The sequence below is a fragment of the Bos grunniens genome, chromosome 2, assembly GCF_055505025.1.
Source record: "Bos grunniens cultivar Pamir isolate PY7600 chromosome 2, Bosgru_T2T1.0, whole genome shotgun sequence".
Classification (NCBI taxonomy): Eukaryota; Metazoa; Chordata; class Mammalia; order Artiodactyla; family Bovidae; genus Bos; species Bos grunniens.
Genome location: NC_141166.1, coordinates 12,333,602 through 12,357,024, shown reverse-complemented (window position 1 = coordinate 12,357,024; position 23,423 = coordinate 12,333,602). Strand labels below are relative to the sequence as shown.

At 48.8% G+C, this 23,423-nt stretch overlaps 1 protein-coding gene across 2 annotated transcripts in view; it reads right to left on the bottom strand.

Moving 5' to 3' along the window:
• The window catches only part of OPRD1 (opioid receptor delta 1), a 52,236-nt gene extending 39,376 nt beyond the window's left edge, over positions 1-12,860 (bottom strand). Inside the window, exon 1 of one of the 2 annotated variants that reach the window (XM_086332053.1) lies at positions 12,737-12,860. Coding sequence is in view for 1 of the 2 variants with exons in the window: in XM_086332015.1 (XP_086188141.1) it covers positions 875-1,101 (227 nt within the window). In the remaining variant the exon portion in view is untranslated. Of the gene's footprint in view, positions 1-874; positions 1,450-12,736 lie in introns of those variants that run through there. The other variant, XM_086332015.1, reaches the window with a different exon arrangement.
• Between the last annotated feature and the right edge of the window lie 10,563 nt (positions 12,861-23,423).

The window sequence follows — 23,423 nt, the reverse complement described above, 5'->3', positions numbered from 1 at the left end:
TGCTTTTGCCAGGAAAAAAAAAAAAAGACTGTTGGAGAAGAGGAGGTGAGAGAGGGGACATTTGTGAGGAGGATCCGCGGCCTCTCTGAATCACGTCCAGAGCTCAGAACCAGATGGCCCCGGGGAAGGAAGCAGAGAGTGACTGGCTGGCCCACTGTACCCGGGAACCATGGCGACCCCTCAGCAGATGCACACACAAGTGTCCAGAGCCACTCTGGATGCTCTCCTCCCATGGGGGCTTCAGGGTCCGACAAGAAACAACAGTCACGTTGTCACTCGCTCTTACAGAGAGAATCACCAACTGACAGTGTGAGACAAGCACATACACCAACACTGGAACCCCAACAGATGGTCCCCAAATGTGACTTGGTAAGCGTCTGTCAGCATGATGCAGATACACAAGCGCTCCTGTGCCCTCACCTGCATATTCAGCCCACACACTGCTGTCTCGCCCGAGGCCCAGCGCACCTCGGGCATCTCTGCCCACCACTACCAGGATTGTGGAGATCCAAACACGCATCGGTACTGTCACAAACACAGAATCACGCACTCGCAAACTGTGACAGACACACAACTGTCACCAAACTGTCCCACACAGTCTGACACAGAAATAGGGGGAGGCCCACAGATTATCCAATGTTAGTTAAACGCGCGCGCGCGCGCGCGCGCACACACACACACACACACACACACACACACACACGCCAGGGTCCCCCTTGCCATGGAAGGGCTCTTTCTGCTGGGCCCCCGGGCGCCCCCTTCAGGAAGCCCAGAGACCCCGGGTGTGCGGAGTCCGAGGTCAGGGTCCCAGGCCCGCGGTCCCCACCCTCACCCTTGGGGCCTTGCCGCGCGGTCCAACCCGCAGCGGACTCACCGGACGATCCCGAACATGACGAGCACGTTGCCCAGGAGCCCCACGGCGCACACCGCCGAGTAGAGCGCGGTGATGGCGATAGCCAGGGCAAGGGACGAGGCGCTCCGTGCTCCTGGCGGCCCCGACGCGTTGGCACCCGCGCTGGGGAAGGCGCTGGGGAAGGCTTCCGACGCGTTGGCGAGGAGCTGGGGCTGCAGCTCGGGGTCGCGGGAGGGGGCCGGCTCCATGGCGGCCAAGAGGCCGGACTGCGTCCCTGCCCGCCGTGCGCCCTGGGCGCAGAGACCCGGTGCCAGCAACGCGCCAAGGGAAGAGGCTGCGGCCGGGACGGGGACGAGGCCGCGGCCCCGACGCCGCCGGACGCTAAGCTCCGGCCTCCCTGCTACCTCCGCGCCTCCTCAGCCGCCTCGCCGTCCGCACCGGCCCGGCCCCCGGCTCCCGCCCGCTCTCCAAGCCGGGAGAGCTCTGAGCCCGGAGCCGCTGCGGGCTCCTCGGACGCGCCCGCCGCGCGCACCACGTGGCCCGGAGGCGGCCGCCAGTCTGCGCCCGCGACCGGGGGCGGGCGCTGCACCACCGGCTCGGAGTGGAGCCGGGGGAAACTGCCCACTCCCTCCCTAGGGATGCTCCGCCGGCTCTGGTGCGTCCGCGCGGACCGCAGCCGGCACTCACCTCCGCATCTTTCACTGCTTTGGGGGTGGGAAGGACCTGTATATGAATCCCGCCCCTCACCCCTGCGCTAACAAGCAGAGTGACCTTGAGCAAGTCACTTAATATCCCTCGACTTCATTTTCCTTTTCTGTAAAGTGAGAATAATCACACCACCTCCTTCAGAGGGTTGTTGGGGAGATTAACATGATGCGGTTAAAGAATTTAGCTCAGTGCCGGGTACACAGTAAACGCTTCATAAATAAACATTATTATCCTTTTTTTTTTTTCTTTTTTGCAGCCCATTCATTTGCTCAACAGATCTTTTTTGGGTGCGGAATATGAGCCAGGTACTATTGAGGTGAATTCTCCAGGCAAGAATACTGAAATGAATTGCCATTCCCTCAAAGGGATCTTCCAGACCCAGGGATCAAACCTGGGTCTCCTGCACTGCAGGCAGATTCTTTACCATCTGAACCACCAGGGAAGCCCAACTGAGGGGCCGCTAGTGCATAAAGCCCTGCCTCCTTACAGCCCAGTGGAGGAGAGAGACATCAATCGCAAGATCACACTGAGGAAGATCTGGTCATGCACGGAGGAGAGTGAAGGAAAGCAGGGCATTCCTTTGGCAGGACCTACAAAAGCCAGGGGTCAGGACAGCTTCCCTGAGGAAATGACGCTTAAGGTAAGATGTGAAGTGTGAGGAGGAACTGACTCAGGAAAGAGACTGGGGAGGAGCATTTCAGTCAAAGAAGTCACACATGGGGGCTTTCTGGTAGCCCCGTGGTAAAGAACTCGGCTACCAATGCAGGAGACACAGGTTTAAACCATCCCTGATCCGGGAAGATCCAACCTGCCATGGAGCAACTAAGCCTGAGTGTCACAATTACCGAGCCAGCACTCTCGAGTCAGTACTCAGCAACAAGAAAAACCACGGCAATGAGAAGTCCATGCACTGCAAGTACAGAGTAGCCGTGCAGCAACGAAGATCCAGCACAGTCAAAAATTAAAAGAAAGTGTTTCTAAATTTTTTTTTAATCACATGTGCAAAGACCCTATGGTCAGAGGGATAAAAAGCCAGGAAGAGCAGAGGACAGAAAAGGAGTGTGGGGAGAAGGGAATAAGGAGGTGGGCAGGATCTCAAAGAGCACCTTAAGGATCTCTGTGGCTGCTATAGGCGCAGGTGGAAAGAGGCCATTTCTGACACCTTCTCTCTGACCTGACCAGCCCCAACCCAGAGCCATCCTCGTTTTGGGGGCCCCTGTCCTTCCCAGAACATTCTCCCTATTGTTCCAGCACTGTGCTGAGCCCTTTATCCAAAGCAACACTTTGACATGGATTCCCCAGTTTACAGACAAGAAGACTAATCTTCTCATATGATAATTTTTATTTGGCCTCAGTTAGTCCTCCAACCAGGCATCAAACCCATGCCCCCTGCAGTGGCAGCAAGAAGTCTTAAATCACTGGACCCCCATATGGTAATTATTTCTAGCCAAGTTTGTTTCCTCCTTGGGAAGACCAGGCTTGATTGATCCCTGAACCCAATGGAGGGCTGGGGTCACAGTGGATGCTCAGGAAATACTTGTTGGATGAATAAAGGACCCGGGTTGGAGTGGGGGGGGAGGGGTTTGAATGGGACAATACTGGAGTTCCTGAGCTCTGGACTCTGCTGTGACACTTTTGGCCCTGTGAGTGGCTGGGTGAGGACCCCTCACTCTCTGGCTTGAGTCATCCATCTATGCATAAGACTCTTACCCTTTCCCAGAAAGAACAAAGCCAGAATTCCCAAGATCATCCTCCTCTCCTTTCTTTTCTTTTTTAAGAACAGCTTTATTTGTTTGTTTGTTTATGGCTGTGCTGGGTCTTTGTTGCTGCATGGAGGCTTTCTCTAGTTCTGCTGAGTGGGGGCTACTCTTTGTTGCAATGCACAGCTTCTGATTGCGGTGTCTTCTCTTATTGCAGAGCATGGCTGTAGGCGCATGGGCTTCAGTAGTTGCGGCTTTCAGGCACAGCTGCTCCATGGCATGTGGGATCCTCCCAGACCAGGGATCAAACTTGTGTCCCCTGCATTGGCAGGCAGATTCTTAACCACTGGAAGGGGAACCAGCGAAGCTCTCCTCTCTGTTCTCTTTGTCCCTCTCAGCTGCTGACCAAGTCCCCCTACTAGCTACAGCAGACTCCCCACCTCTCAAGGCTTTCCCACCCAACCATCTAAGGACTCATCAGACAGGTGATTTTTTTACTCTGTGGTCATGTGTGCTGCCAAAACTCTCTCCCTTATCCCAAAAGGCCTGGTATACTCAGAGACTTTTCTGGTGCCAGAGGAAAGAAATTGGGACAGGACTCAGGAGGGCTGTTTTACTAGAGTTCCAGCCCCCTCCCAACTCCTCCAACAAGCCAGATTTTTTCCCACTTCAGGACATTTGCATATTCTATTTCTTCCACTGGGAAGGGCTCCGCCACCTCCTTAGGCTAAATGCTATTCATCCTTCAAGTTTCAGCTTAAATATCACTTCCTCCACGAAACCTTCACTGACTGCCCTCCTCCACTGCCCCATACAATTAGATCAAGCTGTCCTTATCGTTTGTTCTCACAGCATCATGCACCTCTTCCTCACAGAAATTTATCTGGATAATCACGGGATTTGTGTGCATCACCTCTACAATAGATCTCGTGCACTTCTGCACCTCCTCCTTAGTGCTTGGTGTGTGATTGACTAGAAAGCTCAATTCCACCTTTGGTGAGCTCCCCCTTTGATGAGGGAGACAGAGCATTTACAGCTTAATACAGGACCTATGAATTCTCTTAAGCAACTCAAAACCCTTTGCATAAACTCTGCAGTCACATCTTATTTGGAACTTAAGTACAGATCTCCCTCAATTACAATGGGATTGTTGTTGTTCAGTCACTCAGTCACGTCCAACTCTTTGTGATTCCATGGACTACAGCAGGCCAGGCTTCCCTGTCCTTCACTGTTCCCCAGAGTTTGCTCAAACTCATATCCAGGGAGTCAATGATGCCATCCGACCATCTCATCCTCTGTCGCCCCCTTCTCCTGCTCCGGATCTTTCCCAGCATCAGGGTCTTTTCCAGTGAGTCAGCTCTTTGTATCAGGTGCCCATAGTATTGGCCCTGAACTCCCAGCACATCCCAGCACCTCCAGGGCTTTAATCTCAGCCCTGAACTAAGGCTCACAATGGGATTATGTCCCAATAAGTCTACTGTCAGTTGAAAATATCATGGTAACTAAAAAATGTATTTAAGAGCTTCCCTGGTGGCTCAGTGGTAAAGAATCTGCCAACCAATGCAAGAGACACAGGTTCGATCCCTGGTCCGAGAGGATCCCACATGCCACAAGCAACTAAGCCCATGCACCGTGACTGCTGAGCCAGTGCTCTAGAGCCCGTGAGCCGCAACTACTGAGTCCACGCACCACAACTACTGAAGCCCTCGCATCCTGGAGCCTGTGCTCTGCAATCAGAGAAGCCACTGCAATGAGAAGCCTGTGCACCACAGCCAAGAGTAGCCCTTGCTCACTGCAACTAGAGAAAAGCCCATATGGCAACCAAGATCCAGCACAGCCAAAAAATAAATAAATAAAAATGTATTTAATACAACCAACCTACCGAACATTATAGCTTAGCCTAACCTACCTTAAACATGCTCAGAACACTTATATTAGCTTCAGTTCAGTTCAGTCGCTTAGTCATGTCTGACTCTTTGTGACCCCATGAACCACAGCAAGCCAGGCCTCCCTGTCCATCACCAACTCCCGGAATCCACCCAAACCCATGTCCATTGGGTCGATGATGCCATCCAACCATCTCATCCTCTGTCGTCCCCTTCTCCTCCTGCCCTCAATCTTTCCCAGCATCAGGGTCTTTTCCAATGAGTCAGCTCTTTGCACCAGGTGGCCAAAGTATTGGAGCTTCAGCTTCAACATCAGTCCTTCCAATGAACACCCAGGACTGATCTCCTTCAGAATGGACTGGTTGGATCTCCTTGCAGTCCAAGGGACTCTCAAGAGTCTTCTCCAACACCGCAGTTCAAAAGTATCAATTCTTCGGCTCTTAGCTTTCTTTATAGTCCAACTCTCACATCCATACATGACCACTGGAAAAACCATAGCCTTGACTAGATGGACCTTTGTTGGCAAAGTAATGTCTCTGCTTTTTAATATGCTGAATAGGTTGATCATAAGTTTTCTTCCAAGGAGTAAGCGTCTTTTAATTTCATGGCTGAAATCACCATCTGCAGTGATTTTGGAGCCCAGAAAAATAAAGTCAGCCACTGTTTCCACTGTTTCCCCATCTATTTCCCATGAAGTGATGGGACCAGATGCCATGATCTTAGTTTTCTGAATGTTGAGCTTTAAGCCAACTTTTTCACTCTCCTCTTTCACTTTCATCAAGAAGCTCTTCAGTTCTTCACTTTCTGCCATAAGGGTGGTGTCATCTGCATATCTGAGGTTATTGATATTTCTCCTGGCAATCTTGATTCCAGCTTATGCTTCCTCCAGCCCAGCATTTCTCATGATGTACTCTGCATATAAGTTAAAATAAGCAGGGTGACAATATACAGCCTTGATGTACTCCTTACAGTCAGGCAAAGCCAACATAAAGCCTATTGGATAATAAAGTGTTGACTATCTCACTAATTTATTGGATACTCTACTGAAAGCAAATGGCTGTGTGAGCACAGGATGTTGTAAGTATACCAGCTGTTTGTCGTGATCTCCTGGCTGAGTGGGAGCTGTGGTTCACTGATGCTGTCCACACTGCATAGCACAAGCCTGGACAGGATCAAAATTCAAAATCCAAACCACAGTTTTTACTAAATGTGTAGCAGTTTTGCACTACTGTGAAGTCAAAAAATCTTAAATCAAACCGTTGCAAAGCAGAGAACATCTGTACTAGTTCCCAACTCCATTGCCTCCTTGGCTTTTGACTGTTACCAAGCAGGTCTACCGTCACCCCTAGGCATTGCATTTGAGGCCCTTCCCAGTCAGATGGCTCAGGGGGTAAAGAATCCGCCTGCAATGCAGGAGACACAGAAGACATGGGTTTGATCCCTGGGTCGGGAAGCTCCCTTGGAGGAGGACATGGCAACTCACTCCAGTATTCTTGCCTGGAAAATCCCATGGACAGAGAAGCCTGGTAGGCTTCGATCCAAAAGGGTTGCAAAAGAATCTGACATGAGTGAATGACACAGGGACCAGTCTGGTCCTACCCAGGGTTTACTGTTCCCCTTTTCTGACTCCACACCCTCTCCATACTGGGCTGGAGGGAATTTTTAAACATTACATTCCACCATGTTTTTTGAGTCCCTCTTGGGTAAGGAAATGCTATGGTGGAAAGTCACAGCTATGGTGGAAGCAGAAGACAGAAAGTTTCCCTTCAGTTCTCTGAGCCTTAGTTTTCTCATCCAGAAAGTAGAGAGAGGCAGGATTGGTGTGAGGATCTGGTGAAACAACAGATGCTGTGCCAACTGAGAAAGGGCTGCATGAGTACCAGTTATGAAACCAAGAGCATGAGTCAGACCATTGCCCTCTTAAAGGAGCTCGCAGTCAAGAAGCTGTGACAGATAAGTAAATGACCAAGTACATGAGGGACACGATTGCTAAGACACCACATATGCTATGATGGGCTGTGCCTTTGCAGAGTTTGCTTGCCACCTCTGTTTTCTCATGGGAGGATACGATGAGACGGCAACAGTCTGCAAGCTGAAAGAGGTTTCTCATCAGAACCCAGTCCTGTTGCACCGAGACTTTCAACCTCCAGAACTATGAGACATGAATGTCTGTTGTTGATAAGCCACTCCATTATGGTACTTTGTTACAGCAACCTCAGATGACTAAGGCTCATGCCAGTGCATGTGAACTGAGCCCCCCCGACCCCGTCCCGAGGACACTGGAAGGACACATGGAAACTTGAATGGCATCTCAAAGGAGTTTCCCCAATGAACTCCCAAAGTGAACACTTTGAAGAGATCAATTCTTACTCAGATGTGAGCATTCTGGTCTACTTATCTTTAAAAGACAGTCTCATTTCTGTGGTCACAACTCATAAATGATCCCGTTGGCTCCCATTTAGAGAGAGTCGGCTGTGTGCCAGGCGCCGAGGCCAAGTGCTCCATGGATTATCTCATTTAATTCTCGGCAGCTCTAGAAATGTGAGAGCTTTCTATTGTGGTTCCATCTGGCAGAGCTTAGGTGATATGCTGATCCCGGAGCAGGGACGTCAAGCCATGTCTGTGTGACCCCAAAAGCCACTCCTGACAGACCTCGCTCCTGCTGCACCTCACTCCTGCTGCTCAGAGCAAAACCTAGAAAGTCAGTCCCCCCAAAACACAAGAACCAGTGGCTGCTGTCTCTGTTCAGCAGACTTTCCCCGGCTGTGAAGGACGATGAGTCATTGAACATCAGGGATTCTTAAGTCCGTCCCTGCTCTTGGTGGAGCACAGAATACACAGCCCTCCATGCCTGGACAGCCAAACAATTCAATTTTGCTTGACCCTATCCTTGACTTCAGGTCAGAACAAAGACACAAACCAAAATGGATGGGGAATCCTGGGCCAACCCAGGGCATCAGAAGGCGTCAGCAGTAGAGAAACAGAAATTACTGAAGGAGTCAGAGCAGAAAGGAACTCCCCAGAGAAGCTATTAACAATTTAGTACGTAGGACTGTGGCTCCCACCTGCCAAAGAGGCCCTGCCTGCTAGGAATGCTGAGACTGCCTCCAAGTGAGAGAGAGAGTGAGTGAGAGAGCGAGCGGGCAGTTCCCCTGGGTTGCCTTGAGTCTGGCTCTATCTGCAAGCCCCAGGAGGGGCAGGACCTAAGCGATAGCCATAAAATAATAACCACTTGCATTTGCAAAGTACTTCTGACTTTCCTGAAGCACTTCCAAATTGATGACTTCATGTTATCTTGACACCATCTGGATAATGGGGAGGTCAGGTTTCATTATCTTCATTTTAGAGCGAGGAAGACAGACAGCTAGAGAGCCTGGGGGAGATGCTTTCAAAGCAAGCCAGTGAATAGGGTCAGGACATCCATTTAGTTTCCCAACCCAGAAATCTGAGGGTCACTCTTAACTCCTGTCTCTTCCCCCACCCCAAATCCCCTTCCACTACGTAATCACCAAGGGCTGTCCATTCTTCCTAATAACCCACAAATCCTGCCATTTCTTTTTAACTTTTGGGCCATGCCTGGCAGCACGTGGGATCTTAGTTCCCTGACCAGGGATCAAAGCCATGCCCCCTGCATTGGGAGCACGCAGTGAACCACTGGACCACCAGGGAAGTCCTTTGTTTTTTTTTAACTATTTTTATTACCATCTGCTTAGACTGACCCACCATCATTTCCTGCTAAGGTTATTGAAATAGCCTCTGAAATGCTTCTAGGCTGGCTGCCTCCAAGCAGTGACGTGGCAGCAGGAGTCGCCACACTGGCATCTCTCTCTACCTCCATAACCTCTTGTACCACCTTCCCCTTTACATGCTATGTTCCAGGCAAAATAAACTCCCTTTGGTACTCCAAACAATTAAGAGTGGGGCTTCAGCATCAAAATGGTTGGATTGAAAATCCCAGCTCAGCACCTTACTAGTTGCACGTTCTTGGGCCAGTTCCTTAACTTCTTCTGTCAGTTTCATGAAGTGGGGACAACAGAAGCATCTGCTTCATGGAACCTGGCATGTAGGCAGCGCTCAGTATGTTGGCTCTTGCGGTAAGGATGGCACCTCTGCCTGGAACACTCTACTGCAGACTTCCCGGCCCCTTGGTCATCTAACCCACTCCTACACTCTTGCCCATCTCAGCTGAGATGTGTCTTCCTTCCCTGATCCCTCAGATTCGTTTCTGTCACGTACTGTCTGCTCTCTTGGGGTGCTTTTTCTTCCAGGAAGCACAGTCAGGTCTTGGGTTCCTGGAAAACAATCCCACCCAGACATTGTCGGGGAGGCCTGGGTCTGTTAGGAAAAAGAGGGAATGGAGTTGAATAGGGAGGCAGGAGAGAGCTGTATTCTTTGAGAAAAGGAGAGCAGAGGAGGTTTGTAGGTTCCTTTTGTGAAGATTTTGATGGATAGTAAGAGCCTAGAGGTCTTTTTTTTTTTCGGTCACACTGTGGGGTTTGGGAGAATCTTTGTTCCCCAACAAAGGGTCAAACCTAGGCCTCTGGCAATGGAAGTGTGGGATCATAACCACTGGACCGCCAGGGAACTTTCATGAACCTGGAAATTTTCTGCAACAAGAGGGGATCAAGGGAGCAGAGATAGAGTCTCTTGCTTTTGAATGGACACCTGGGTGGGGTTTGGACAAAAGCACCTCCCAAGAAACTTTAATGGACCAAATACCAAAGGCTTTGCCTCATGTTTCCTAAATCATGCAAACCTCAGGGAGAAGGACTAGACAACCCCCTGGCCTGTCCTCAGTGACTGACACTGGATTTTCCCACAACTAGTGGATGGTGGCAGAGTTCATTTTATTTTTGTAAATTGTTTTTTGCATCTGAGTGTTGAGGAAATGCATATGCCTGTTAGTGGAAGCATCATGAGGCCCAGACCAAGCATCAACAAAAGACAGATGAAAATTACCCTCTTCAGAAGAAGGAAGGTGACCTGGAGAAACTGAAGCTGCAAAATCTCCCTTCCCCATCTTGTGCCTGGGATTGGCCCCTGTCTAGACGCAGTCTACCCACAAGCCATGTCCTCCCTTTATTCCCTGCACCTGTACCCTAATCAGGACATAGGGGTATTCCCTTGATTTGGGGGAAAGGAGCGCTTCCCACCCTTAGGGGATGAACTGGCCTAAATGAACCTGATGGCTCAACAGTAAAGAATCTGCCTGTCAATGCAGGAGACACCAGTTCGATCCCTGGATTGGGAAGATCCTCTGGAGAAAGAAATGGCAGCCCACTCCAGTATTCTTGCCTGGGAAATCCCATGGACAGAGGAGCCTGGCGGGCTACAGTCCATGGGGTCGCAAAAGAGTTGAACTCGACTGAGCGACTAAACGAAACAACAAATCTGTGGTAGACTGCAGAACAGTCACAATTCTTCATCACTCTCTGCATTTGAGCCCTTTACCACGTGACCTTGCAGCTCGCCCATCAAATAGTGGAATGCATTTCCCCACCCCCACACCTGACCTGGCTTGTGACTTGCTTTGCCCAAAAGAATGCGACGGAAATGAGTGTGCCAGTCCAGAGTCCAGGCCACAGGAGGCCTTGCCTTCCTCTACCCAATCTCTTGGAACCCTACCGCTGCCATGGAAACAAGCTTGGGCCAACCTGCTGGATGAAAGACCTAGTCACTCCATCACCCCAGCTGGCAAACAGCCAGCACCAGACATGTGAGTAAGTAAGGCTGTCCTAGACCAGGCAATTCCCAGCTGACCCATCAACTTTCACAGGCACAGAAGGAAACCCAACCAAGATGAGTCTGGCCTGGCTCAAATCAGCAGAACCATTCAGCCATCCAAAGATTCATAGCCCTAGTGAATGCTTCTTCAAGCCCCTAAGTTTTGGGATGATCTGTTAAGCAGGAGCCATCATGATATATAGGTACATACATACCTTCCTACATCAGTGATTGGTCTAAGGATGGATGTGAAACCAATGAGATGTGTAGAGAAATCTGCTGACATCCTTTTTTTCAGGATAAAAAGCTAAGCTGCATCAGAAGAAATCTGTTTGCCCAGACCCCTTGGGATGCTGGTGTGATGCCTGGAGCTATAGCAGCCATCTTGCAATTACAAAGCAATAAGCATGAGGATGAAAAGCCAAAACGATGAGGTTGTCAATAGAAAGAAAGGATAAGCCTGGATAGTTGATGAGGTTGTTGAACTCTAAGTATACTGGCTCTGGACTTCAAGATCTTTTGTTTAAGACATTCTTAATGATGGCTTTTTGTTTACTTGTAGCTTAAAGCATTCCTAAAGGATGTAACATCCTTTAGGATAACATCCAAGGGTAACATCCAAGAATGACACAAGAATGAGTAGGCGTGGCTTACTGCATGACTACAACTTTGTCTGGAGACTGGGGGAGGTAGCATTCTTAAAGAGTATGGACTCTGGGTTTGAACACTGGGTTGGTCACATGCTAATTATATGATTTTGGATAAGTTTCTCAACTTCAAGTCTCAGGGTCCTCATCTATGAAGAGGAAATGGTAATAATACATATTTCTTAGGATTATGAAGGAGATAAATGAGGTAATGCAAATACAGAACTTGTGTGCCTGACACAGAAAACATTCAAAAAGTTCTTATCTTAACTAGTACTACTGTTACAATAATCATGCCCAATACTAATAACAAGAAGACTATGCTTATATCAAGCTTCCTTTCTCAATCTTGTGAGGCAAAGTGATCCCAGATCTAGATGGGCCCACCCCCCCAAGGAGCCAGTGCTGAGTTCATTCCCAAGTGTCAAACTGTAGGATGTGTTTGTTTAGAGTGGAGGAGAGGAAGGGATTAGAAGGGACTTCTGAGTCCTGCTCAGGGACTTCCCCTGGGCGGCAGCAGGGGAGGGATAGTGGCTGGGAAGAGAGTGCAAGACAGGCTCAGAGTCCCCCAGCTCATCCGTGATTAGAAGCCTGGTGCTACATGCAGAAGGTGAGGCCCCTCAGGGGCCCGGGGCCCCAGCAGGCCAGCCCATCCAGGGCAGCCCAGTGGGGGAGAAGGGCCACTGGACTTCCCCTCCGAGGACAGTGCTCAATGCCTCCCAGCCTGGCTCCTGGTGACAGTGAGTGGGAGTGAGCGTGCTCTGTCTCCAGTTTTTTCTATCAAGCCATCATTTTCCTTCGACAAAAAGCAGTTCTTCCCTTTCCTGTCTCTACTTCTCCTCCATCCATTCCCTCCAGCTCCCCATCCCACTGCTCACCTCCTCCTCCCCCGAACGTGGATTCCTGTTTCCTCCACTGGATCCCTAATGCCACCCCCCCCCCCCGTTTCTCCTCCTCTTTCCTCAGTCGTTGCTGCTATCTGAGCGGAGCTGCGACACTGCCCACCTCTCATCTCCACCCACTAACGCTGACAGCATTTAAAATTGCTTTCAGCTGACCTCACCAGATGGGTTTCCCTCACCAGCAAGTCCCCAGCCTCCCTCTTCTCCCTGCCACTCAGCCCTGTCCTCCCCATAACGCCTGGGCAGGACTCTGAACTGGAGGAGGACGCTGGGGAGTCAGAATGAGTGCAGCCCAGCAGTCATGGAGAGTTCCTACCTTCAGGAGCATCCCTTCCTCTCCTGCCAAAGACTCTGGGGCTCTTGACTGGATCCCAGGGCCACTCTGGTGGTGAGGCAGGATGGTGTGCTGAACAAGCACAGCTTTAGGAGCCCTGGGAACCAGCATTCTGTCAGCAGACACACAGAACTGTAGGGCTGGGGAGAGGAAAACTGAGGCATCATCTCATCCAACCCACCTTTCGCTTACAGAAAAAGTTGCTGAGGTTCAAGGTGGTGAAGATACTTACACACAGCAAGTTAGCAGCAAAGTCAAGACCAGAATCTATATCTCCTGAATCATGTAACAACATACTTTCCCCCACTCCCGGCAGGGTGACCTTAGGCAATTGCATCTATTCACATACTGGGCACTTGGGAAGCACTTTTATGTATACATATGAAAAAATATGATTTAACCCTTCCCCTAACTCATTCAGAGAAGGAGGGTCATGAGCCCCAGTTTACAGATGAGGAGTGCAGGGCTCAGAGCCGTTCAGGAGCTTGCCCAATGTCAGGCAGAGGCTAGATTGGAACCCAGGTCTCTCTGACTCCAGAGACCTCCTAGCCACAGCACAAAATCTCTTTGTGAAACACTAAGCCCCTGGGCCTCAGTTTCCTCACCTGTGAAATGGAGGAATTAGATTTCATGGCCCTAAAAACCCACCTGCAAGGCATCAAAAGGAATTCCAAGGAAAGGCAAGCTGTTTGCTAGTTGCCCACATTCATGGGAGAATTTCTGTGTTCACCCCTATTTGCTGCAAAACAGCTCGCCCCCAGGTTTACACTGAGAGGAGCCCAGGGAAGGTGCCATGGCAACCACAGCAGCTCCAGGGGGCCGAATTCGCCTGACTTGGCCAGACTGGCAAACTGAGTGACCTGAGACCTGCCCTACTGGAAAACATCAAGGCAGAGTTGGGGCCAGCCCAAAGGATTTGAGTCAGAGGGTCCAGGGAAGGGATCAGCAGCCTGCACTCTGCCCCCAAGATGCTGGCAGGGTAGAGAGATCATGGGTTTATAGCCTGAAAATAACGTTCTATGGCCAGATCTGTGACACATAAATTTAGAGATCTTGGTTGGGCAAATCACATATCCTCTCTAAGTCTCAAGTTTTTTTCCCCCACCTAGCACGTAGAGTATGCACAAAATAAACAGCAGCTGCTATTATTAATGCTAATATTCAAATTTTTGAAGAGTTGGATGCGCATCAGATAATGAACTTGAAAATGCTTTGTAGGGAATCCCCTTGCAATCCAGCAGCTAAGACTCTGTGCCCTCACTGCTGAGAGCCCAGATTCAGTCCCTGGTGGAGGAACAAAGATCCCACAACCCGCACTGCTTGGCCAAAAAAAAAAATGCTTTATATATGCAGCATTGCAAAAGTACAAGATATTAGCCACATAAGACACTGTGTTTGGAAGAAACTACAAAGATTTTTCACACAAGTCTTTACAGGCTAGAAGGTGACAGAAGATATAAGGGAGGAGTGAGTGTTATGAGTGAGGGTCAGATGAGGCTGTTGGGAGGTGAGAGCCAGAGACCATAGATTGAGTTGGGGAAGGCTTTCCTGGGGATGTAGCCAAGTAGGCAGGCCACAGCCTCACTGCACCCCAGGCTCCGGACACCTCTCTATCAAGCATACACCTCCTGGGTTATAGTTGTTTATAGTCATTGTCTCTATCGGTTAGAAGTCTGCGGTTGCAAGGAACAGAAACCCACTGCAACTGACTCAAGTAGACATAGGAGATTTTCTGTAGGGGAACAAGGGTGTCTGAGAATCCATAGTCAGGGATGTAGATGGCCCCTGGAAAGACCCTGGTACCAAGAATAGAATCCCAGGAACTCGATCTCTGCTTCTCATCGCTCCTCCTTTCTCCTCTCTCTACAGACAAGCATCCTCTGCTGCTCCAGCCACAGTGACAGGTCTGACACCCCCTCCTCACCAGCTCCTAAATTCTCAGGTTTAACAGTCAATCCGGCACACTGAAGATAGGATGATGGACCATCTTGGGACGCTCTTAAGTTTTTCCACAGCAACCTCTCAGTCCTGGGAAAGTCAGGAGGCTGAGTCACCCCGACAATACCTGCTCAAGACATAACTAATACCAGCTAGCACTACCCTGCAAGCAAGGGTAGTGTCTGACCCCCTATTCAGTGATCCTGAGGGAAAGAAATCTGATTGGTCCTGCTTAAGTCAGGTGACCACCCTTTCCAACCAATCAGCCGTGGTCACAGAGTACAAATATGGCTGCCAGGGATGCAGTCATTGGTTCATGGAGTGGGTAGATCTCTCAAAGGGTGGCAGCTGTCATGTTTGTCTTTCCCCCAATAATGAACTATTTAGGGGAAAGGACCATGCCCTACTTTTTTGTTTTTGTTTTCTTTGGTCCTGCCATAGGGGATCTTAGTTCCCTAACCAGGGATTGAACCTGTGTTTCTTTCATTGAGAGCTCAGAGTCTTAACCACTAGACCACCAGGAAGTCCCCCCTGGTGACCATGCCCTATTTCTTTGTATTCCAGAGCCTAGCACATGTCTAACAGAAACTGTGTAATAGGTATGAGTTTTTTCTCTCTTCTCTTCTAACACATCAAATTTGTTCTACCTTATACCTTGGCACTTACTGTTCCTTCTACCTAGAGTGTTCTTCCCCCACTCCACACGTGGCTGAGGTCTCACCTCAAACACCAGCCCTAAGCTCCATCTAAATTACATTCCTAGCACCATCTTTCACATCAGCCTGTTTGTCACCTGTTATTACTTCCCGGTTTTCTTCCCAGCACTGATGACCACATGAAATTATCTTGCTCGCTTCCTCGATTGAGTTGTGTCTGTTTTCCCAGTACTAGCATGTAAGTGCTCCAGAAAGGCAGGCACTTTATCTCTCTATTCATCTCTGTGTCCCCAGTGCTAAGTCCTACTACCCGCCCTGTTGTAGATGCTAAGGAAATTTTTGTTGAATGAATAAATAAATGGATAAAATATAGAGGAGGAGAAGATACATTCCAGGTGCAATAACAGCACCAGGTGAAACACACGAGCAGAGAGAATTAACTGCAGGGCCTGTACCTCACACAGGAAGTAGCTTATTTTGACTGGAGAGGAGTGAGCAGGAAGGGAAGTAGGCAAGGATCCAGCGAGTAGGTTAGTGGGTTAGAGTGAGATCTCCACACCAGAGCGTCCAGCTCTTAGCTTACTCATACCTGCAGGAGAAGGTTTTAGGTGAGGCTCTCCTATTTGTAAAAGAATAAGTTCTTGATTGCTTCAGGTCACACGCATGCATGCGTGCTAAGTTGCTTCAGTCGTGTCGGACTCTTTATGACTCTATGGACTATAGCCCACCAGGCTCCTTTGTCCATGGAATTCTCCAGGCAAGAATAGTGGAGTGGGTTGCCATGCTCTCCTCCAGGGGATCTTCCCGACCCAGGGATCGAACCCTTTTCTAAGGTATCTCCTGGATTGCTAGGTGGGTTCTTTACCACTAGCGCCACCTGGGAAGCCCTTCAGGTCACACAGGTAGTGAAAATTTCCATCAAAAGAGTCATTTTGTAATAACAGCAGACAGGAGCGAAGACCTTTGTGGGACGTGAAAGGAGAATGTCTTGTATGCCCTGACAAGCAGTCCTGGGAACCACACAAGGCTGGCTCTGGTCAGCATCCCTAGATGCCCTTCGGTAGGATGGAAAGAACAGCTGCCTGCACTGAGTTCTGAAGACTTGGGCCTTCTTTTTTACCAGCTGTGTGAACCTGGGAAGACTCTCACTCTCCTTAAGTTCATTCATTCATTCATTCAGTCTGTCACTCATTCAACAAATAGTTACCACGTGCCTATTGTGACACATAAAATGGGTCAGCTTGGCTGGGCACTGTGCAAAGATATTTGGTCAAACATTATTCTGAATGTTTCTCTGAGGGTGTTTTTGGATGAGATTAACATGTAAGTTGGTAGACTTCATGTAAAGTCGATTGCCCTCCATAATGTGAGTGTGCGTACATGCTTAGTCGCTCAGTAGTGTCCGACTCTTTGCCACCCCATGGACTGTGGCCTGCCAGGCTCCTCTGTCCATGGGATTTTCCAAGCAAGAATACTGGAGTAGGTTGCCATTAACTTACTCCAAGGGATCTTCCTGACCCAGGGATCGAAACTGTGTCTCTTGCATCTCCTGCATTGGCAGGGAGATTTTTTACCACTCTACCATCTGGAATCACTATAATGCTGGGGCGGGGGGTGGGGGCTGTCTCATCCAATCAGCTGAAGGACTGAATTGAACGAAGTCTAAACTCCCTCAAGCAAGAAAAAATTCTCCAGCTTGACAACCTTCAGACTTGAACTGCTCTTCCCTGGGCCTCCAGTCTGCCAGCCCACCCTACAGGTTTCAACTTGCCAGCTTTCATAATTACCTGAGCTAATTCCTTAAAATAACTGAGTCTCTCTGCATATATACATCCTATTGACTCCGTTTCTCTGAAGAAACAATCTACTACGTGATTAATTCTGAAGACAGAGCAGTGAACAAAATGGACAGTCTGTGGCCTCGGTGAGTTTACCTTCTGGAGGAAGGAGGAAAAAGAAACACAATATTAAACACACTAATGAGAGATATTTTCAGAAGTGTGTGCAACCCCAGGGATAGAGCTGCCTGACCCAGAGTCCTGGCCACGTGAAGAGCTGGGCAGAGCAGCCTTTACGCAAGAGCCAAGATTCATTTCAGTTTCCTCTTTTGTAAAATGGAGGGGGGGAAATATCAGTTTCGTTGTCATAGAGGATGCATAGAATGAGCTCATTTGAAAAAAAGAAGATGTGTCTAGCAGAATGGAAAGAATTGTCATCTTAACAGATGGCAGTGGGCTCCTTGGAGAGAGAATTGTCGCTCTTTAAGATAACACTTTGATAAACCACTTGAGGAGGAAGCGTGTACCCAAGGGCATTCACTCTCAGACCAGCCTATGAGAGAGATGCATTAAGAAGAACATGAACTGGGGCGGAAGGAACAAGAAAAGGAAGGAGGGCGGAATGGGCACCAAGGACTTAACAGTATGTCAACCTTCAATCTTCAGTGGCTTCTACTCCCCACCATTATCCCTCCTACCTTAGAAAAGTTTGCAACATGTATACACATGGCTTCTTGTGAAGGGAACTTTTCTGGAAATGGAGTAAAGGAGCTAAATTGCAAGTCTCAGCTACCACCTGGATATGTTACTCATGTGCTGTGTGTGCTCAGTCGCTTCAGGTTGTCTGATTCTTTGCGATCTCATGGACTGTAGCCCACCAGGCTCCCCTGTCCATGGGATTCTACAGGCAAGAATACTGGAGTGGGTTGCCATGCCCTCCTCCAGGGGATCTTCCTGACCCAGGGATCAAACCTGGGTCTCCTGTGTCTTCTGCATTATAGGCAGATTCTTTACTCCTAAACCACCACGGAAGCCATTTGGTGGAGCTGGGAAGATAGAGACAGAGGTGACTCAGCTCATGTTTCTCCCTGGGGAAACTCCGTTTCGAGGAGGGAATTAGATTTCCAATGGGCATGGGATGAAGGGTTCAAGCCCACCTTTTCTTCGTCTTAAGACCCCAACAGACTTCTGGGTGACCTGCATATGAATACATAAGAAAACAAAGTGTGGAAAGCTTGCCACCAAAATGCTAATGGGAGCTACATCTGGAGGCTGGAGGGAACACATGATTTTGTTTACTTATAGACAGATGGATAAATAGGTAGGTAGAAAGAAAGGAAGGAAGGAGGGAAGGCAGGAAAGAAAGACAGATATCTTTATGTCACTGTCTAAATCTTTTATAATAAACAGAAAAAAAAATCCAACAAAGCTATTTTCCTCTAAATCAGTGAATCTCCTCCTGCTGCCAGTCTGGCTGAAGTGGCAGAGACAGCCGGCGTGGGGGGCGGGGGAGGGTGCGGGTAGGGGCCTGGAGACAGAGGCTGGGTGTCCTGCCTTCACTGCAATTGGCAACGTGACTCAGACTGCTCTTCAAGCGTCTGTGAAATGAGCACAGAGATCCCAAGGACTTGCAAGCTGCCCATCTCTCCCTTGTCTCTTTCCACAGGGAGAGTGAGGGGAACCCAAGTGTCCCGCTGTCTCCAGAGAGCCAGCTCCTGGCCCTTTGCCCACCAGCCCCAGAGACACCTCCCACCTGCCCTCAAGGCCAGGAAAGTTAACGCGGGCTGGGGGCGGGGGTGTTCATTTCCATCTTTTCCCCTCCCAGCTTCATGCCCAGGTCTGTGTTCTGGAGAAGGTCCCCTTTCTCTGCAGCTTCCAGCGCCCTCCTGAAGGCCCCAGCCCTTCCTGCCCGCAGACCCTGCTGTCCGAACATGCAGCCCAGAGGGAGCCAGGCCTTCCCCCCTCCCTCCTCCTGGAGACTCCCCTCGCCAACCCTGCCCTCCCACCCCCCCACCCCCACTTCCTCTCTGCAGCCCAGGCTCTGCCTCACCTGCTTCCATAGGACCAGCCTCCCCCTCCAGTTATGGTCCAGGGACCTCCCTGATGGTACAGTGGATAGATATACACCTGCCAGTGCAGGGGACATGGGTTCAATCCCTGGTCCGGGAAGATCCCACATGTCTCAAAGCAACGAAGCCCGGCGCCACGACTACTGACCCCAAGATCTAGAGCCCACAAGCCGCAACAAGAGAAGCCACAGCAATGAGAAGCCCGTGCACCTCAACGAAGAGTAGCCCCCGCTGATCACGACTAGAGAAAGCCCAAGTGCAGCAACAAAGACCTAGCCCACCCAAAAATAAAAGAAATAATAAATTACTTTAAAAAATAACTATGGGCCAGGTAAAATCTGCATGAGGGTGGGACTGGGTGACGGAGTTAGAGGGGCCATGAAAGGGAAATACCTAGAATTAAAGGTCAAGGTACATTTAGTATGTGGTCCAAGTAAGAGAAGTTATTTTCAAGAGGGTAACAATTGTCACCTGAGAGTCCCCTGTTTCCTGAGCTCCCCGGCTTCCCCTTCCCTTTACTATCAGAACCAAACCGCTCCAGTTCCCCTCTGAACAATTGCAGGGAGTCCAGTCTTCTTGCCAATATTTCTGAGGGTTCCCAGAGAGGAGATACTTAATAATATCAACAACAATAAAAATAATGTCCTGTGCTTGTTGGGTCCTTATTGTGTAGTTGCTCTGTCATGTCTGACTCTTTGTGACCCCATGGACCCAATGGACCCACCAGGTTCCTCTGTCCATGGGATTCTCCAGGCAAGAATACTGGAGTCAGTTGCCATTTCCTTCTCCAGGGGATCTTCCCGAACCAGGGATCGGAACTTTGTCCGCTGCATTGCAGGCAGATTCTGTACCCCTGACTCACCTGGGATGCCCCTCAGGTCCTTGTTAGGCCTAACAATATCAATTTGCCTCTTAACCCCATTTGAACACAAAAAAGGGTATCATATGGTTGAACTGAGGTCTACGTGACATGAATTATACATACAGCATAGCAGTCCCCACCTTGTCCTTGGAGGAATATGTTCCAAGACACTCAGTGGATGTCTGAAAGAGGATAGTACAAACCAGATATACACCATGATATTTTTTTCCCTTATATATACTTACCTATGATCAATTTTAATTTATAAATTATACATAGTAAATATAAATAAATAGGCATAGTAAGAAATTAACAAAAATAATAAATAGAACAATTATAATGATATACTATAATAAAAGTTATGTGAATGCACATAACACTCTCTCAGAATATCTTACCATACAAATTTAATACTTTTTTCATCTTACCTAAGTACTTATCACACACTGTGGGCACAACCTTTGCTATTTGAGGTGGACACCAAATGTAGCACAGATTTCCTCTTCCTTCTTCACAACTTCATAGACAGAAGGTTTGTTCCTCCCGTAGGTCACAGCCATCTCAGCATATGATTTCTTTCCTTATTAAGTTTAGAACTTTCACTTAAAAGAAGCAAGTCATGGCTTCTCTTTGGCATATCTGAATTGCCAGCATCGCTACTCTTGAGCTTTGGGGCCATTATTAAGTAAAATAAAGGTTACTTAACACAAGCACTGAGATGCCTCGACAGTCAGTCTGATAACGGAGGCAGTTACTGAGCGAGTAACAGGCAGGATACGCTGGACAAAGGGATGATTCACGACTGGAGAGGCTGAGCTAGACCACTTGAGATCTCGGAGCCGCTTTTTTTTTTTTTTTTTTTTTTTGCGGGGGTGGGGTGGCGGCAAGAATACTGGAGTGGGTTGCCATTTCCTTCTCCAGGACCACATGAGATCTCATCTCAAACTCAAAACATGGCACAATTTACAACGTCTGTATTGTTTATTTCTGGAACTTTCCATTTAATATTTTCGGACTGTGACTGACCATGGGTAACTGAAACTTCAGAAAGCAGAACCAGAGATGAGGTGGGGAGTGCTGTATCTCATTTCAGCCTCATGACAGCCCTGTGGGGTCGGGATTGTTACTCTCATTTAACAGAGGGTACAATGGAGGCTCGGGGAGGTTAGTTAACTTGCTCAAGGTCACACAGCTTGTAAGGTACAATCATGAATCAAAACCAGCTGCCTGAATCCAAAAGTCATAGATTGGGAATTCCCTGGCAGCCCAGTGATTAGGACTCGGTGCTCTCACTGTGAAAAGGAGACCCCAGGTTCGATCCCTCACTGGGGAACTAAGATCCCACAAGACATGCAGTATGGCAAAAAAAACACTCATAGATTACAGTTACGTCTTGTTGCCATGTAACCTGAACAGCTGCTCTCGCTGCTTCCGGATGACTCCAGGCTGCCTTGTAATCACTTTTCCAGGCTGCTGCCGCCCTCCCAATCACCTCCACCCAGAGAGAGCCTCGGTTCTTCCCTTCATTCCCCAAGACAGCGCCAGCCCCAGGCTAATTGTGGCGCTCACAAGCCTTGCTGACAGCTTGGGTACGTCGTGAGGAAATTGCAATTCAGTTAATGAAAGCTGGAAACTGATGCCCTGCTAGATAACTCAGTATGGCTGTCACCAGGCCCCTCAGCCACGCCCCTCCGGTCCTTCAGCCCACCCACTCCAGCCTCTGCCACAGGAGAGGGGACTTCCCTGCTCGAATCAAGACCTTCTTCGGTCCCTGCCCCTACTTTACTGTGTCCAAACTGTGCCACACACCCATTTCTTGGGTCCTCCAGAGAAAGAACCAGAACAGCATCTATAATCAAACAAAAACAAACAACAGTAACCACGAAACGATCAGCCAGAGGCTGACCGTTTATCTCCTGGTGGGACGCGTTTTGGTCTTTTGGTCTCAGCTTCTTTCTGCACTTTCATCCTGAGACTTGCTTGGCATCACGGGAGGCAGAGTAGGAATATTGTCCCCCCAAAAGGCAGTCTTCTGCAGACAATGCTTTCTTTTCCAGTGATCTTTCAGAACAAAGGAAAAAATCTTCAGATGCAGTGGTTTTGTGTAGCATCTTGTCTATCATGTTTTGTAAATCCTGGAGAAGCTTTGACTAATTTGACATAAAGATGGAATGTAACTTTGCTTACAAAAATTCCTGTTGAACTGCTTAAGGTGTCCCAATTTTCTGTGAGCACACTAAAAGCGAAAAAGCAAATGTGAATAGAACATTAAAAAAAATTTTTTTAAGTAGTCTTACACCAAGATAAAATGAAACCTGGCAGATTTTTTTTCTTGTTGAATACTGTTATAGTTGTTCAGTTGCTAAGTTGTGTCCAACTCTTTGCAACCCCATGAACTGCAGAAGGCCAGGCCTCCCTGTGCCTCACTATCTCCCAGAGTTTGCCAAAGTTCATGTCCATTGAGTTGGTGATACCATCCAACCCCTTCTCCTCTGTTGACCCCTTCTCCTCCTGCCCATAATCTTTCCCAGCATCAAGGTCTTTTCCAATGAGTTGGCTCTTTGCATCATGTGGCCAAAGTATTGGAGTTTCAGCTTCAGCACTAGACCTTCCAATGAATATTTAGGGTTTGATTTCCTTTAGGATTGACTGGTTTGATCTCCTTGCTGTCCAAGGGACTCTCAAGAGCCTCTCCAACTCCACAGTTCAAAAGCATCAATTCTTCGGTACCCAGCCTTCTTTATGGTCCAACTCTCATATCCATACATGACTACTGGAAAGACCATAGCTTTGACTAGACAGATCTTTGTTGGCAAAGTGCTGTCTTTGCTTTTTAATATGTTGTCTAGGTTTGTCATAAGCTTTTCTTCAAAGAAGCAAGCGTCTTCTAATTTCACGGCTGCAGTTGCCATCGCAGTGATTTTGGAGCCCAAGAAAAGAAAATCTGTCACTGCTTCCACTTTTCCCCTTTCTATTTCCCCCACTATTTCCCTTGTTGAATATACATAACATAAAGTTTACCATTTGGGGCAGCTTTTTTAAAATAGGATTTTTTTCTCATCCCTTCTATGTTATGAATAAAATAGGCACAAGAAATCTGAGGAGAATGTGAGGGACAGAGAAGGGGGCATCGTTTTGCCAAGCAAGGGCCAGCAGGTGGCAGGCACTTCTCCCTGATACCCCTGGGTTACTGCTCTGCCTGCCCGGTGGCCTCTCTGCTGGGAGTCACTGGTGATGAGAGGTCTGAAACGCTACTTAGTTAATGATGTGCTATGTTTCTAATCCATGGGGAGCCGCTGAAGGTTCTTGAGCATGATCAGAGCCATGCTGAGATTCCTCCAGGGTGAAGTTGAGGAACAGCAGGGG